This window comes from Ostrea edulis, chromosome 3 (genome assembly GCF_947568905.1).
Source record: "Ostrea edulis chromosome 3, xbOstEdul1.1, whole genome shotgun sequence".
NCBI classification, from domain to species: domain Eukaryota; kingdom Metazoa; phylum Mollusca; class Bivalvia; order Ostreida; family Ostreidae; genus Ostrea; species Ostrea edulis.
This window is the reverse complement of record NC_079166.1, coordinates 23,897,883-23,913,516: the sequence shown is the minus strand read 5'-3', so window position 1 is coordinate 23,913,516 and position 15,634 is coordinate 23,897,883. Positions and strand designations below refer to the sequence as shown.

The window sequence follows — 15,634 nt, the reverse complement described above, 5'->3', positions numbered from 1 at the left end:
TTAGTATTTGTGTATTAATGTGCATAGAGATGTTATAACTGTAAGTGTGGCAATTTAACTTTGTATGTTCCCAAATAATTTAACATAGTGAATTGATAGTGTAAACAGAATTTTTTTATATGGAACTTTGCTCATCATGTAGTTCACACAACAAAACAGAAACATCTTTTGAACCATGACACCCCCAGCCACCCACTCCCCCAACCCCCCTGAATTTCAATGATTCCATCCCACATAACTGTTTGTTCCCGCCCTATGTAATTGTTTATCCCCCACCCCATGTAACTGTTTTTCCCTGCCCCATGTAACTGTCTGTCCCCGCCCCATGTAACTGTTTATTACCCGCCCCATGTAACTGTTTGTCCCCCACCCTATGTAACTGTTTGTCCCCCACCCCATGTAACTGTTTGTCCCCACCCCATGTAACTGTTTGTCGCCTGCCCCATGTAACTGTTTGTCCCCGCCCCATGTAACTGTTTGTCCCCGCCCCATGTAACTGTTTGTCCCCCGCCCCATGTAACTGTTTGTCCCCGCCCCATGTAACTGTTTGTCCCCCGCCCCATGTAACTGTTTATCCCCCTCCCCATGTAACTGTTTGTCCCCGCCCCATGTAACTGTTTGTCCCCGCCCCATGTAACTGTTTGTCCCCGCCCCATGTAACTGTTTGTCCCCGCCCCGTGTAACTGTCCCCGCCCCATGTAACTGTTTGTGATTTTTGCAGGTCAGGGGTCAGCCTGACAAACTCGGAGCTGGACAGGGTGTGGGCAAGACTGAATGTCTCCTCAGACGGAATGTACAGCTACAAATCACTGATCATGGCGTTCGCTCAGAACCGTTTAGGACAGGAAGTCAGACGTGAGCAAAACAGTGGTAAGGATATAAATCGTTGAAATGATGACATGATTTATCGGCTAAAACCCAAGCTTTGTTTGATTTTAGATTTAAATTTTGGACTTCCAGATCTGTGGTTAATCAAACATGTAAAACTAGTGGCAGATCCAGAAATTCAGATATTTCAGGGTGGCAATAAATGATTGGATGTTTATGGTCTAGCTATCTTGAGGACTCACAGTGGGTCTAAGGTGAAGGCATGTTGGGGCCCAGGGGGCAAAGGAACTACTGCATTCTGACAAAATAAGACAAATAATATATTTGATCATTTTCAGACATATTTCTATAAAAGATAATGAATTGTATTTGTCATAGGGGGGGGGGGGGGGGGGGGGGGGGGGGGGGGGGGGGGGAGAGGAGCATGTACTCTGCGCACACCAGCCTTGGAGCTATCACTGAAAACAACATGATCATTTCAGATTTATTGGATTATTTGACTTATTTGAGAAGAATCTTTATTTTTACAAAAATGCATATTGTGACGCCATTCCTAGAATGTCATATAGTGGGACTATAAATGGTAACTTTGTAAAATTAATTTATTCACTCATAGAAAGATTTCGCCAGCTGTTGATGATTTTCCACAATTGTTTTTACCTACAATATGCATGACTTTCAAAGCAGTATGGATTATTATAAGGAAAAATAGTCTGATAAGAGAAAAATTGTATTTTGATGTCTTAGGTGACACAAAAGAATTGATAGAGGCAGCCAAGCGAGTACAAAGGGAGAGGCGAGAAAAAACGATGTCATCACTACAGCAGAATACCACCACCACCACCATGGTCACCACCAACACCGGAGAACAGGCCACCACCAAAACTACCAACATAGTTTCCGTGGAAGAAAACACCACAAAAACCACCAAAGTGGATGCCATAGAAACAGAGAAACTGCCACAAACGGCACTCTCCAACAAAAGTCAGAGGATTCGCAGCCTACTCAACAAGATCAAGCCTAAGGTTAGATAATCTGTCTACTCAACAAGATCAAGCCTAGGGTTAGATAATCTGACAAGATCAAGTCTAAGGTTAGATAATCTGTCTACTCAACAAGATCAAGTCTAAGGTTAGATAATCTGTCTACTCAACAAGATCAAGCCTAAGGTTAGATAATCTGTCTACTCAACAAGATCAAGCCTAAAGTTAGATAATCTGTCTACTCAACAAGATCAAGCCTAAGGTCAGATAATCTGTCTACTCGACAAGATCAAGCCTAAAGTTAGATAATCTGTCTACTCGACAAGATCAAGCCTAAGGTTAGATAATCTGTCTACTCGACAAGATCAAGCCTAAGGTTAGATAATCTGTCTACTTGACAAGATCAAGCCTAAGGTTAGATAATCTGTCTATTCGACAAGATCAAGCCTAAGGTTAGATAATCTGTCTACTCGACAAGATCAAGCCTAAGGTTAGATAATCTGTCTACTCGACAAGATCAAGCCTAAGGTTAGATAATCTGTCTACTCGACAAGATCAAACCTAAGGTTAGATAATCTGTCTACTCAACAAGATCAAGCCTAGGGTTAGATAATCTGACAACAAGATCAAGCCTAAGGTTAGATAATCTGACAACAAGATCAAGCCTAAGGTTAGATAATCTGACAACAAGATCAAGCCTAAGGTTAGATAATCTGACAAGATAAAGCCTAAGGTTAGATAATCTGACAAAAAAACTTACATTGTATGTTAGACAACACAACAATTAAAAACTTACACTGTTACTATTAGACAACGTTAATTTTCAAATGAGGGTGGGGTGGGGTTGAGAGGGAATCAATGATTTTTATTGTTGTAAGCCCCTCAAACTTTTTGTGTTTATCTCAAACCATGGCAATTATTTCACTTTAGAAAATTTAACAAATAAACGAAATGTTATGTTTTTTGTTTTTATTTCAGATGCTTGGTAACTGGGAAGGATTAAAGACAGTCTTCAAATTCATTGATAAAAATGGCAGCTCTACAATCTCCATATCCGACATGAAGGTTTGTTTAAATCGTGTATGGAAAATAAAAAAAATCACTCTCTTTACAAAACTGTTTTTCAGTCTTCATATTTGTTGAAACAGAACCCTGATAATAGTGTAATTATTCACAGGAATTCAGTGAATAGTTAACAATTATATTTACAGGAATTCAGTGAATAGTGTACATTATTTACAAGAATTCAATGAATGGTTTACAATATTTACAGCAATTCAGTGAATAGTTTACAATATTTACAGGAATTCAGTGAATAGTTTACATTATTTACAGGAATTCAGTGAATAGTTTACAATATTTACAGGAACTCAGTGAATAGTTTACATTATTTACAGGAATTCAGTGAATAATTTACAATATTTACAGGAATTCAGTGAATATAGTTTACATTATTTACAGGAATTCAATGAATGTAATTTGATTTGATTTGAACATATTTTATTGTCAGGATGTTATAACAAACGGATTGAGCACAAGTTCTTAAAACTTAGAATGCCTTCTCCTGAATGAATACAGTTTACAATATTTACAGGAATTCACTGAATACAGTTTACAATATTTACAGGAAGTTTTGAATAGTTTACAATATTTACAGGAAGTTTTGAATACTATGAAGTTTCCTCTGTCTGAGGAAGAGAAGCGAGAACTCTGCCAAAGATTCGATCTACAACGAAATGGAAGGTAATTATCACACTGCGTATGTTTCATGATAATTAGCTCACCTGAGCTCAGAATTCTAATAGTTATGTACTCTTTTTATTTAAGATTGACTTCCATTTTTTTTAGGTCTTTTACTTACATCATTTTCTATGCAACAGGAGAAGGGTCAGAGAATGATCGAATCAAAAAATACTCTCAATGATTGCATGACTTGGCCAACACATTATGATATACACTGTATATATAATTTTGTAGGAACAGTTTATTATATTTGATATATAAATACCTTTGTAGAGGTGTAAAATCACTTTTATTATTTCAAGAGTACCTTTATTGTAGATTCCATTACCTCGAATTTATGAAGTGCTACTCTCAAAGCCCTCCCACTGTGACCAAATCCCAGGTGTACAGCAAACACACACATAAACTGGAAAGAAAGGTAAACTAGGTCAACTCTTAAAGCTAGGTCAACTCTTAAAACTAGGTCAAATATTAAAACTAGGTCAAATCTTAAAACTGGATCAACTCTTAAAACTAGATCATACCTTGAAAACTAAGAAATGTCCTAAATCATCATAGTCTGGATGAAATCTGACTAGATTTTAAAAATAAATTTGGACTTGAGTCTTGAAATTTTACTCAAATATAAATGCCCAAATAAAAAAAACAAACAAAGAAACTCAAGCTTAAGTTTGAGATTTTATTGAGAAATCCCAGCTTAAATTTAAACTTAAATTTAAGTAAACATTTCTGATCAAAGTGTGTACATCTTCTGTTTGTTAACTTTTAACATATTTTATTTTTAAGCAAATTTGTAATACAATCGGATTAAAATAAGATCTTTTGATCCGCTCCGCTCCGTTATTGTTATGTCGCTACACAAAGATGAAGCGGTAGTGGATTCAAAACAGCTAATTTTAATTAGATTGATTTGTAATATATACTTGTTCTAGTGGCTAATATAGTGATGCAGATTTGTAAACACTATTACGGCCATGTTTCAGTGACAGATCTAGTTGCAAGATAAACACTGAAGGTTTCAAGTTATGGAATTTAATTGGGAGTTCTGTACAGCTGTTATAGTGTAGAGTTTATAGTTTGGAGTAAGGAAAGGTCCACAGGTTATCTCTTTAGTTTTACATCAATAGGGAAAGATAGCAATATTTTCTCACGAACAAGAGGGCAAAAGTTTGTCAAATTTGAAAAAAAAATTTACCAGCATCATCTTGTAGTAATGCAGTCACATAGTTTTAGATTGTTGTCTAGTAAAATCTAGACCTCAGGAACAAGATGGAGTCGAAATAGAGATCCAAAGTTTTACTTGAGAGTGCATAAAAAATATGTAAAAACATGTAGGGAAGAGCAAGACTGTGTTGAAATAAATGCTTTGCAAAGATACTAGCTTGCTCTTGATGATTTAAGTCATGGTTAGAGGCAGACTGCAAAAAGAGCTAGGTTTGTTGTTAACCTGAATCAAATCTCAAAAAAGCAATGTACCCAGGTGAGCGTTGTGACCCAGGGACCTGTTGATGATGTATAGTGTACTGATTTGTGACATTATATTAAAAGGCAAACTGATGGCAGTAAGTAATGTGTGACTGATTGCCGTAAATTTCACAAACACACTCCGAATATTGCATGCCTTGTAAGCAGCGATATACGCAGTATAACGTGTGTATTACTACGCAGTATATCATGAGTATTGCTATGCACACAACACACGCCTCGTCTACAACCAATACTGCTGGCTAATGCTTAGATTGTTGTAGCAGCAAGATTGCTCAAACTTCAAAGTTTTCCTCAAATTTTGCTGTGGCATTTTTTTTTTTTTTTTTGTCGAATTTGAAAATGTCTCCTATTCCAGAGGCCAAAATCTACTAAAAGATCCAGAAGATCCAGATAACCTTTCAAGGTCGTAGGTCATTTTCCACAGGTACAATTCTGTTTCCCCCCGGAAAATTAACAAGCACACATTCGAATCACTTCATTTAGAATCTCCTCACATTCAAGTTTGATTTCAAAGAAATTTTTTCTTGTGTTTAAGAAAAATCTCACCTTTTGAAAAGCAGCAATTCTTAAGAAAGTTCACACACACACACACACAGTTTATGAACTCCGGTAGACGTTGCACATCAGTAGCACAGGTTGTTATCATTCCTTTCTGATTTTAGTGTGTACACAATATTGAACTATTTTTATAATTTTGAGTAATGATTTTCAGTTAACCTTGATTGACGAGTTGGCAAAAGCAAAGCATGATTTTTCCGTATTTTCGCAATGATTTCAATTATTCAAGTTCAGCTATGTCATGTTCTTCAGCCAATACAAATTTTGTGTTTCCAGTTACCAAGGCGACCCTGTGTGTCTCCCACACCTTCCTTTATGTCATGGAATCTCCCTGACAACCAATTCCGTAGTAACAGAAGTATAAACAAATAACCCAGTGTGCTTATTTCAGAATTAAATGTTTAGTCTGAGGTTTTCAAACTGATTAACAGAGTGTGAGAATTAATACAAGTGTTTGGATAAACTAGCATTGACGAATTGAGTGTGCGTTAACACAATTTGCTAATGAGACCATTTGTTATGGACAAGTTTAAGTGCATGGTGATTATCATATTAAAACTAATGAGTATATTTAACGAGAGTATTTTTTAAAGACATGATTATTTCATACTTTCATAATTATCATTGATCTCATGGTACACATATTTCATGGTTACTTTATACTCACAATACCCAACAGTCGATTACTATCAGAAACTATAGTATAACCAATATGTCAACATAGAACCCCATGGTTTTTCTCTTAAATCAACCTATTAACTAAATATAGGACAGTATTGATTGTGTGTACAATGTTCACATAACTGCATTTGATTGGAGAATTATTTGGATTGAATTTGATGTGAAACTAACAGGGAGAGTTGTTTTATTTTTTACACAGCAGCGTGATATTCGATCAGCGACGGTAGGATTGGTAATCAATAACGTATATCAAAAGGTGAATCACTGATACCATTTACACAGGCCAATTTCTCACCATTCAGAGCTCTCTCTTCTCTCCCCCCCCTCCCCCCCCCCCCCCCCCCTCTCTCTCTCTCTCTCTCTCTCTCTCTCTCTCTCAATCCAATCCCAGCAGGCAAACACAATTTTCCTGTGACATTTACATTTTTTGTATGATTTTGGATTTCGAATGCCACTTGACTGCCAGGTAGCTAGTTACAGGTTCAAATCACATGTTTAGTAAACGCATTACATGTATTACTACTACATGTAAGTCAATAGACTTTGTTTTCGGTGTCAATATACTAGGTACGTATGTCAAGACTATGAGTTAGTATTAGGCTCAGTTACAAGTTCAGGGGGTGGGATGGCATGGGGCGGAACTCCCCTGAGATTGGTAAAACAAATTGTACATTTGCCTATTTTATGCACATTCATTTTTTTTTAAATATTGAGTGTATCTTTAACATAGGTTCGACCCCCCCCCCCCCCTCCCCTTTAAAAGTACCACATCCCCGTGTGAAAAAAAATCCTGGATCCGCATGGGTATTCAATGTACATAATACTACTGGCAATATTTCGTCATCCCTCTATTGGGATTCTCATGTTCCCCGCCCCTTCCTTCACCTTACAGTCTACACCTACATACACAAGAAAACAAGATGCCTAGTTAAAAGGTTATAGGTTAAGATCGCTGTCAGTAAACATTATACGTAGTAAGGGGACAGTGTCCTTTTTCGAAAATTGTAACAGAAGGCAGCTAGGGGAACACTTAAGTAAGAGGTTTAAAAAAAAAACGTGATCCAGGAATGTAGAAACAGATACAGAAAGAGAAGAAGAATGGAGGATCTAGAAAAAGAGGAGGGAGGGACGATAGAGATGTTGACCCCTTCCCCGTCCACCCCCCCCCCTCCTCCACCACCCCAGTAATAAAGTTCTATTAGAAAATATGTTTGCTTGGTTTGGATTTTCACGTCCTCTGTCTATCTGTCAAGTTTCACTGCATGCATGACTACTGTAATTAGAAATTTCAGGCATGACATTGTTTTAGACATTATGTACTCTATCTAGAATATCTTCAAAGTAAACTCTTTTCTTTCCACACACTGAACAATAGATCTATACTATTTGCAGGAATGTTTTTAGCCCAGTTTTGAATTTAATCGGTTGCCTACTTTTGCTGGGCAACAAAGCGCAAATAGCACCATGGGCATGTATTTAATTTCAGCGTGCTATCAAAAGAAAAAAGCTCAACATTCCAGTTTGTACAGTATCCACTATATTCGTCACATTAGATAATCTTATGTACAGTGTTTTGTTCCTATGTTTTTGTTCATGTTTAGAACCGTTGATTTTATCATTTGCACATTAGGATTTCTCTTTCACAGTGTGACACATGTAAGGTATTGTAGCAGTGATCAGTGGGTAGTTCTATTTTTATCTCTACGTTAATTTTGTGAAACTTCTACCTATTGTTTGATTTTTTAAAAATATATATTTCAGGGCGCGTTCAAGATCGTAGCGGCTAGCCTAGGGTCTGGATATGGTGGGCGATTTGTGCCATTGTTATCTTTTAAGGTGATAAGACAACAACTGGATAATTAGCGACTCTCCGTCCCGAAATGACAAGAATACGACAACATGATATTATAAGCTACATATTTTGCCTCAAAATAACGAAAACGCCACAAATTGTAAAATTGCACAAATCAGCCACCATATCTAACCGCTACGATCTGGAACGCAGCCCTGATCAATGATCCTTCACGTCGTATTGCCGACACGCGCAGCGTCGCCAACCTAGCCAATGCTTCATATTGCCAGTCGGCACGTGTCTTCCATTATCGGTGATGGCGGGTCAACGGAAAGTGCTCGGATGTTAATATATCGTTACTTTGTGTTGAATTCAATGCATTTATTTCTTTGTTATGTAATGTTACAGTATTGTATTATGTATTTCAGTTGATGGCCGAACACAAAAACTTACGTCGAGCGTTTCGTAGATTGGACGTTCAGCGCCGGGGTTTCCTGGGAATCACCGACTTCCGGCGTGCCTTGACGGGTTGCAACATCCATGTATCTAACGAAGACTTCTACCACATCCTCAGCGAATTTGACCAAGATATGAGGGGGCGTGTAGCTTACAGCGACTTCCTGTCGACATTTGTGGATACTTTTTGACAGTAGATTCTGTAATTAACCCAGTCAAGACAAGACACAGACTAACCGTCCGTTAATATCGTTCTAAATAAAAGATTTTAACCGTATCAAATTTGAGATGATGGTAGACATTTAGAGGTTATAAATAGAAATGTCTGTGATATTTCTAGAATTGGAAATAGATGGAAGGTATAATTGTATGAGAGTGTAATAGAACAGATTCACTCTGGTTAATAGTTTAATGGTAGAGTTGTTTTCTTTTCTATTTAAAACATTTATTTATTCAAACAATGATTTATTTTTATTCAAAGCGTTTCTGTGATATGTTTTCATGTTGCTTATGTAAGCGGATAGTTTTTGTTTAAGTTTACAATTATAATGTACTGACGGTGCAATGTCGGACGTGTTTAGTCGGCACCTTTACTATAACATGCCTTTATTTCAGTTAATCAAATTCTTCGCATAATACAGATAGATGGATAAGAGAGTTGTCTAATATTTACATTTATTTTTATAATATATATATAGCGTTTCTAGTATCTTAACAAATTTGTGCTCCCTAAGTAAATCTAGCTTTGTCTTTATAACCGTCCAGAACCAGGAATTAACAGAAAATAAAAAGATAAAGGAAAATATAGTCTCTCTTCTTATTGCTTCAGTGATGTTTTGTGGGTCAGGTATTGTCCGTCCGACCTCCTTTTTGTCCATTGGATACTACCAATTGATATGCCAGCGAATATACATTGACAATCTAACTTAGCAGTTTGCGTAGATGGTATTGAGAAACCCCTTGTTACACCCCCGGCACTATTCCCGTAAAGATGGCCCCAGTTACATACTAGAATCACGTGACAACAGATCATACCCATCTAAAGTCAATTATACGTATGAACATAGTTCACAGGAAGGCCACAGATTAAGCAAATTTCCGAATTTCCCTATTTTGGTCAAAAGTGACTCTGAAGCATGTTTTGCTATAGATAATGATAAAGAACACACATTTCCCTGTCAGACTTGTATATTTCGTACAACTGTATCAGCTGCAACTTTGGCGTAAAAATGGCGCAAAAGCGAACATGTACCCCATGTTTCCTAAAACAAATAGTATGTAATTCTTAAAAAAATATATACGCTATTTGCTTCTCAAACGTTAGACTTGCTAACATTTGTGATAGTCTTGTGGCTTTAGTCACGAGCATGCATGATTATATATTTATCTATCTTCAAACAAGATTTTTATTTCCCACGGTTTTAAGTCAATTTTGAAAGGGGATTGAAAATAGAGGTGACGTAGAGCCCTTCTCCTATGAAAATGTGAAGGTAACAGTGATCAATCTCATAATTCCTATAAGGAATACAAAATAGAGTTAGGCAAACAAGAACCCCTGAATAAACCACAGGTGGGATCAGGTGCCTAGGAGGATTAAGCACCCCCTGTCGACCGGTCACACCCGCCGTGAGGGCGATAAGATAAGTCAAACAGTGATATATTGTCACTGAGTCAAATGCTACATCTGAATTGTTTCATGCCGATTTTCAGGTTTTTTTTTTTTTTTTTTTTACAGTTTTGACTACTGATTACTCCGTTTACATGATCAAGATATAGGGCTCACGACTGGTGTGACCGGTCGACAGGGGATGCTTCCTTTTTGGCACCTGATCCTGCCACCTCTGATGTGTCCAGGTGTCCGTGTTTGCCCAACTATCTATTTTGTATTGCTTATAGGAGTTATTAGATTGATCACTGTTCGTTATCTTCACCTTTTATAGTGGATACAAGGTCAAATAAAAACCAAACATAAAGCACTAATATGACCAACAACATGAAAAATTATATTGTTCAGATACCGTAATATTATTTTGCTAAATTACACGACCTTGTGGTTTTATATCGTGTTGATAAATGTACAATGCATGTGGACCATTGTGGAAATACATAACAATGAAATCGGAAATACTTTAGATAAACCTTTATTATAGGATTTTAATATTTCTAATGATTCAAAGAATCCATTTTCCTGTTGTTTAACTAAGTTGTGCACCACCAAAGGCTGACCACGATCCTCTCACGTCTGATGTCCTCCCGTAAGCATCCATGATGTCCACTACATCTCCCTTCTCTAGCGCCAGGACGAGGCTGCTACCAGCTGTATACCACTTCTCTCCAGGGTCTTTGTTGTTTGCTGCCTGTCTCCCTTTTATTTTCCCATTTACGTATAACCCTGCATGCGATGTTTTGCCAGGGTTACTGAGAGTGTACCAGTTGAACAGATAGACTCCTTTCCTTGGAGTGGTGAACTGCCCCGTCTTTGGATTGTACGCGTTCCCTACGTTGGTGACAACATTGTCAAAGACCCAGACTGAACCGCCTTTGTAAGTTCTGTCAGAACTAATTTCAGCGTGGAATGCTGCAGGCGTCTTCGTCTCTATAATAAACAAGTGAAAATAATGAAGATTGATCAATCTCACAAGTCTTATAAAGGATACAGTTCTAAGGGTTACAAAACGGCCATGGATATTGCAGAATTCTGACTTCAAACGAGACTGTTGAAACCCCTGAAACACCTATTTGTCAATAGCCTGCCTTGATTTCAAAATTGATCATATACAGAACATGCTCCCATTTACATGATCAATATAATATTATAATATGTACGTGATCAATAAATTTTAACTTATGTATTTGTTTGAAACATACTTTCATTGCTTAATCACACAAATCCATGTACATAAGTAACAAATACTTTTATAGTCAATGCTGAGAATCAAACCTGGGGTACCTGGCGCAACAGTCCAGTACAACACTGATCGAGGTAAAGGTTTAACCCACTAAACACCAGTCTTGAGTACCTTATGGAAAGGTTATGTTAAGAATGTACAATCTTTATTTTGTTAAAATCGGACATAACAAACATGAACATTAGCTATTTACCGACTTGGGGTCATTTGTGGGAGGAAACCAAAAGGAAACCCAAGTGTCCAAACGGGCGACCAGCATACCCTTTCGCATACAACCACTGTCGAACACGGAGATTGAACTCGGGTCGCAGCGTTGAGAACGAGTAAGTTAACTAAGTACGCTACCCGGACACCATATATATCTTATATATATATATACTCAAGTATATATATATATATATAGAGAGAGTGTCTACATGGGCTAGGCCTGTTGCCCAATCCTATTGAGTTTCTCAATAAATATGTTTAAATATATATATACTTGATCAAAAGAAAGCCTACGATAACAAGTACAGTGGAGCCTCGGTAATCCGGACGCCATTAATCCGGACACTTCACCTTCCGGACGATTTTTCTAGGGAACAGAATTTTTATACATTATTTTGCATCATTAATCCGGAAATTCGCGTTCCGGATCCGGACGGTCACTTTTTACTACGAAACGTTATAATGCAATGAAAATTGTACCGTTAATCCGGACGGTAATTCTGTTTAGGGAAAGTCTGTGTCGAACAATTTTAGCAAGGCGTAAATTATAAAGAAAACAAGCCAAACGTCTAATTGAAGCAGGGCCGTAACTGCCGATGAGGCAGACGAGGCAACTGCCTCGTCTGATTTTTTGGCAAAAAAGAAAATAAAATTATATAAATGTTATATTATAGGATATATGTTTAAAATGAAGACAAGCACCTTTGTCTTTGACACCATATTACGATTCTTTACATAGTACAAATGAAACACAAACATGATAAATTGGGATTTAAAAAGTGTCATTTTCAGTCGTAAAGTCAATCGGCGGCCCCCAATCCCCTGCCTCCCCTGATTTAGAACCCTACTTACGGCCCTGTGAAGCGATTACCTGTACCATGTCAACACCTCCCTCCAATTAGGTGGTGTGTGATGATAAGTCCGTTAGATAGCACGTGCCGATCGAGATATTGTATTGCCAATTTTTGCACATGAGATCTTTATTACGTGTAGTGTTGAATTTTGTAAATAAATCTATAGCATATTATTTTATAGTCTTGATCAATACCCTAATAGTATTGATAAATTAACCATCATGCCGTAATGATATTTTTGTTAACTGCTACACATATCGGTTGTACTGATTCGTAAATTGATATCCAGGGCCGTAAATTAACCTTCAATTTGGAGGAGGCAGGAAATTAGGCGGGGGTCTGGGGGTCGCCCAGGCCCCCAGACGCTGAGCACATTTTGTGCACACTGAACACGTTTCGTGCAAAATCCTTGATTCTAGGGCCTTCTAAGATGTTACTTGACTAACTCATTCTAAAAGAAAGATTTGGAATGCTTTTTAAGGGAGGTATCATGTTCTTAGTTATTGGAAACAACATAAATTCTAATGAACTTTAAATTTTAATTTTTTTTTTGGCTCAAAAGTTGGAGGAGGCAGCTGCCTCCTCCGCCTCCATGTAATTTACGGCCCTGGATATCGGTTTATTCAAATCTAAAGAGTGTAGATTATACTTCTAGTTTCTGGATTTTATACTGTTGATTGGCGTGAAATATACATGTACATGTATGTTCATGCACATGTATATGTAGTAAGTTTTTAATGTTTAGAATGACACGCATGTAGAATGTACCTGTGTACGATTGATTCTTGTTACGATGTTGTAGAGCTTTATTGCTTTCGATTTTTTAAACTCTGGGTAGAAGTGAGAAAATTACCATTTTAAGGAAAATGACAATTAAATTCTGTATGTACCTGTAATGTTAGTTTCACCCAAGTTTTGTTCCGTTATTATCGCATCATGAAAATAATAGGTGCGCGTGACTAGATCAAAGCAGTAGTAGGTCTTGATATTACGAGCTTAAATGATTTTGTTCTCCCGATATTGTCTTGGATATTTATAGAATAAGAAATATAAACTCTGGCAGATTGAATTTTGGTTAAAGAATGTTGTCATCACGAAATTCTTATATCAACTTTGGACGATGTTCAAAGATTGTTTGAACAGACCGCCGAACCCGTGAATCGTGACAGATGGAAATTTCCGGCCTCTTTAAGAAGTAAAAATGTGATGAAATGTTTGAAGTGTAAATGATTATGTTAGTTATTAATGATTTATTTACTTATAGTTACATAAAGTGCTTCATTGTTTGTTTTAGTGCATACGGTACACAGTTTTGTATATTTATTTGTAGGGATCATACGTATGTACAATGTAGGCACAGGCAAATACACTGAACACGTACATTAAATTTTGGTGCTTTGAAATACATGTAAATGTTAACATTATCATAATTTATTTACTAATGCAAATGGATAAATCCAATGATAGAATGTGTTTAGTTCATTATGCATCAATAAAGTAGGCACATATCGGTTACTTATGCAAAGCTAGAAAATATGCGATTCAATTATCCGAACGCTTCATTTATCCGGACGATTTTGCTGGGAACCAAAGTGTCCGGATTAACGAGGCTCCATTGTATTTCTTTTAAATTGCAAATACCGTATAGCGGGTTTTTCCGCGGGTCTAAAATCTGGCGATTTGCTGGCACAATTCAGCGGAATAAATTTTGGCGGAGAAGGAAGAGTTATCTCTCTTGTAAGTACTGAAGTCGCCATTGGGTGCATATTTGGCGAGTGGAATTTTGCATGGCGGAAAGCTTTCGAACAGCCAAATTTAGCAACCGCGGAAAAAACCTGCTATACGGCAATGGCAAAGAATGAAATTAACCGGCATGAAAATATAGACGGAAATTTACTACCGGTATATAGTAGGTTTTCCCTAGGGGTAATCTGGCTACATATGGAAAATCCTACTATTTAACCAGCGTTCCGTGTGGAGTAAGAACTAGTTTGTAAAACTGCTATATAGCTAGTGTTACTTGGAGTTAGATTACTAGGGGCAAGTGTTACTTTATAACACCAGGGTGTGGTGGCCAAGTGCGTAGGGTATTTGTTTCGCAAACGGGAAGTCCCAGATTCGATTCCAGACCCAGAAGCGGCGTCCGATTTGAGACGCCTCGCCCGATCTGAGACGCCTCGCCCGATCTGAGACGGGTTTTCTTTTCACACGATGTATTTTTCCGTATCAGGTCACTAGCTAACTGTGTAACTAATTTATCATGTCGTAGATCTCTAACTGTATATGTGGGGGTCTATATCATATAACTTATTGCTTCGCTAATTTTGTCATGGCTGGACGAACCAGACAATAATGCCGGCGACGTTTCTATATGAGTGAACATTTTCAAATATAGGGCGTGAAAGATAAACAAATTTAGCATACATTCATTTGCTGAATAAATTAGGTTATTTCAAATTTGATTGAATCGGATAAAGCTCATTCCAACATCAGATATAAATTGATATATAAACAATGGATCGTTACAAGACAAAGTACAATTAGATAACATACTTGAGCAGGAGCTCTCATCTACCATCTTGTTAACACATTTTTCCAAAGTTCCAAGTTGCTCCTTTATCAACTTTTTTGTATCACAATCGCCATTAACAGCTGCACAGATGTAAAACATCGAACAGAGAAATCCCGTGATATCTGTACGTTTCTGAAACAGACAATTCATCGATGTGAAATAATACACCAAGAAGTCCCTCGCTGTGTGTACTAATAAATTATTACACCGGTAGGAAACCAATCTCTAAAGCTAGCAAAAAGCGAGAAACGATTATATGAATCGAAAGAGGGATGAGATAGACAGGGAATTCACACATTTCAGAGAAATTATTGCCACCAAAAAAGGAGGGGGTGGGGGTGGGGTTAGTAATATCCATACCTCAGGTGCCTGTGGTTGTGTTTGGAAGGCTCTGAGAGACGGAGTTAATGTTTTCAATTTTGGCATTTCTGATGACCATACGATATTTTTATTAACTGAAAAGTACCGTATAAATAGAAATTTTAGCGAGACACAAATTTAGCGCTTTTCCTAAAAGAAGGAGTATATTTATCTAACGAAAGCTAATTTTAGCAAATTCATGA

At 37.3% G+C, this 15,634-nt stretch overlaps 2 protein-coding genes across 10 annotated transcripts in view; one reads left to right on the top strand and one right to left on the bottom strand.

The window, feature by feature from the left end:
• LOC125674960 (EF-hand calcium-binding domain-containing protein 6-like) overlaps nucleotides 1–9,336 on the top strand; it is a 40,123-nt gene extending 30,787 nt beyond the window's left edge. For 4 of the 9 annotated variants that reach the window (XM_056157621.1, XM_048912364.2, XM_048912361.2 and 1 more), the window contains 7 exons: nucleotides 722–870; nucleotides 1,576–1,853; nucleotides 2,790–2,876; nucleotides 3,469–3,554; nucleotides 3,873–3,972; nucleotides 6,481–6,537; nucleotides 8,502–9,336. In XM_056157621.1, the coding sequence (XP_056013596.1) occupies nucleotides 722–870; nucleotides 1,576–1,853; nucleotides 2,790–2,876; nucleotides 3,469–3,554; nucleotides 3,873–3,972; nucleotides 6,481–6,537; nucleotides 8,502–8,720 (976 nt within the window). In that variant the 3' untranslated portion in view covers nucleotides 8,721–9,336. Of the gene's footprint in view, nucleotides 1–721; nucleotides 871–1,575; nucleotides 1,854–2,789; nucleotides 2,877–3,468; nucleotides 3,555–3,872; nucleotides 3,973–5,102; nucleotides 5,117–5,876; nucleotides 5,959–6,480; nucleotides 6,538–8,501 lie in introns of all 9 variants that reach the window. The other 5 variants (XM_056157622.1, XM_056157620.1, XM_048912362.2 and 2 more) reach the window with 3 other exon arrangements.
• A 1,318-nt stretch (nucleotides 9,337–10,654) lies between these two features.
• On the bottom strand, nucleotides 10,655–15,221 carry LOC125675720 (complement C1q-like protein 4). Its single transcript, XM_056160821.1, has 2 exons — nucleotides 15,053–15,221; nucleotides 10,655–11,125 (listed from the first exon to the last, which is right to left on the bottom strand). The coding sequence occupies exons 1-2, from the start codon at nucleotides 15,219–15,221 to the stop codon at nucleotides 10,725–10,727; spliced, it is 570 nt and encodes a 189-aa protein (XP_056016796.1). The 3' UTR covers nucleotides 10,655–10,724.
• Between the last annotated feature and the right edge of the window lie 413 nt (nucleotides 15,222–15,634).

What these genes read in the sequence shown, in the direction of transcription:
- LOC125675720 (XM_056160821.1), bottom strand. Translation starts at nt 15,221, where the DNA reads ATGAATTGTCTGTTTCAGAAACGTACAGATATCACGGGATTTCTCTGT. An exon ending in AGATGAGAGCTCCTGCTCAA is followed by an intron (nt 11,126 to 15,052) that starts GTATGTTATCTA and finishes TGTTTATTATAG; the next exon opens with AGACGAAGACGCCTGCAGCA.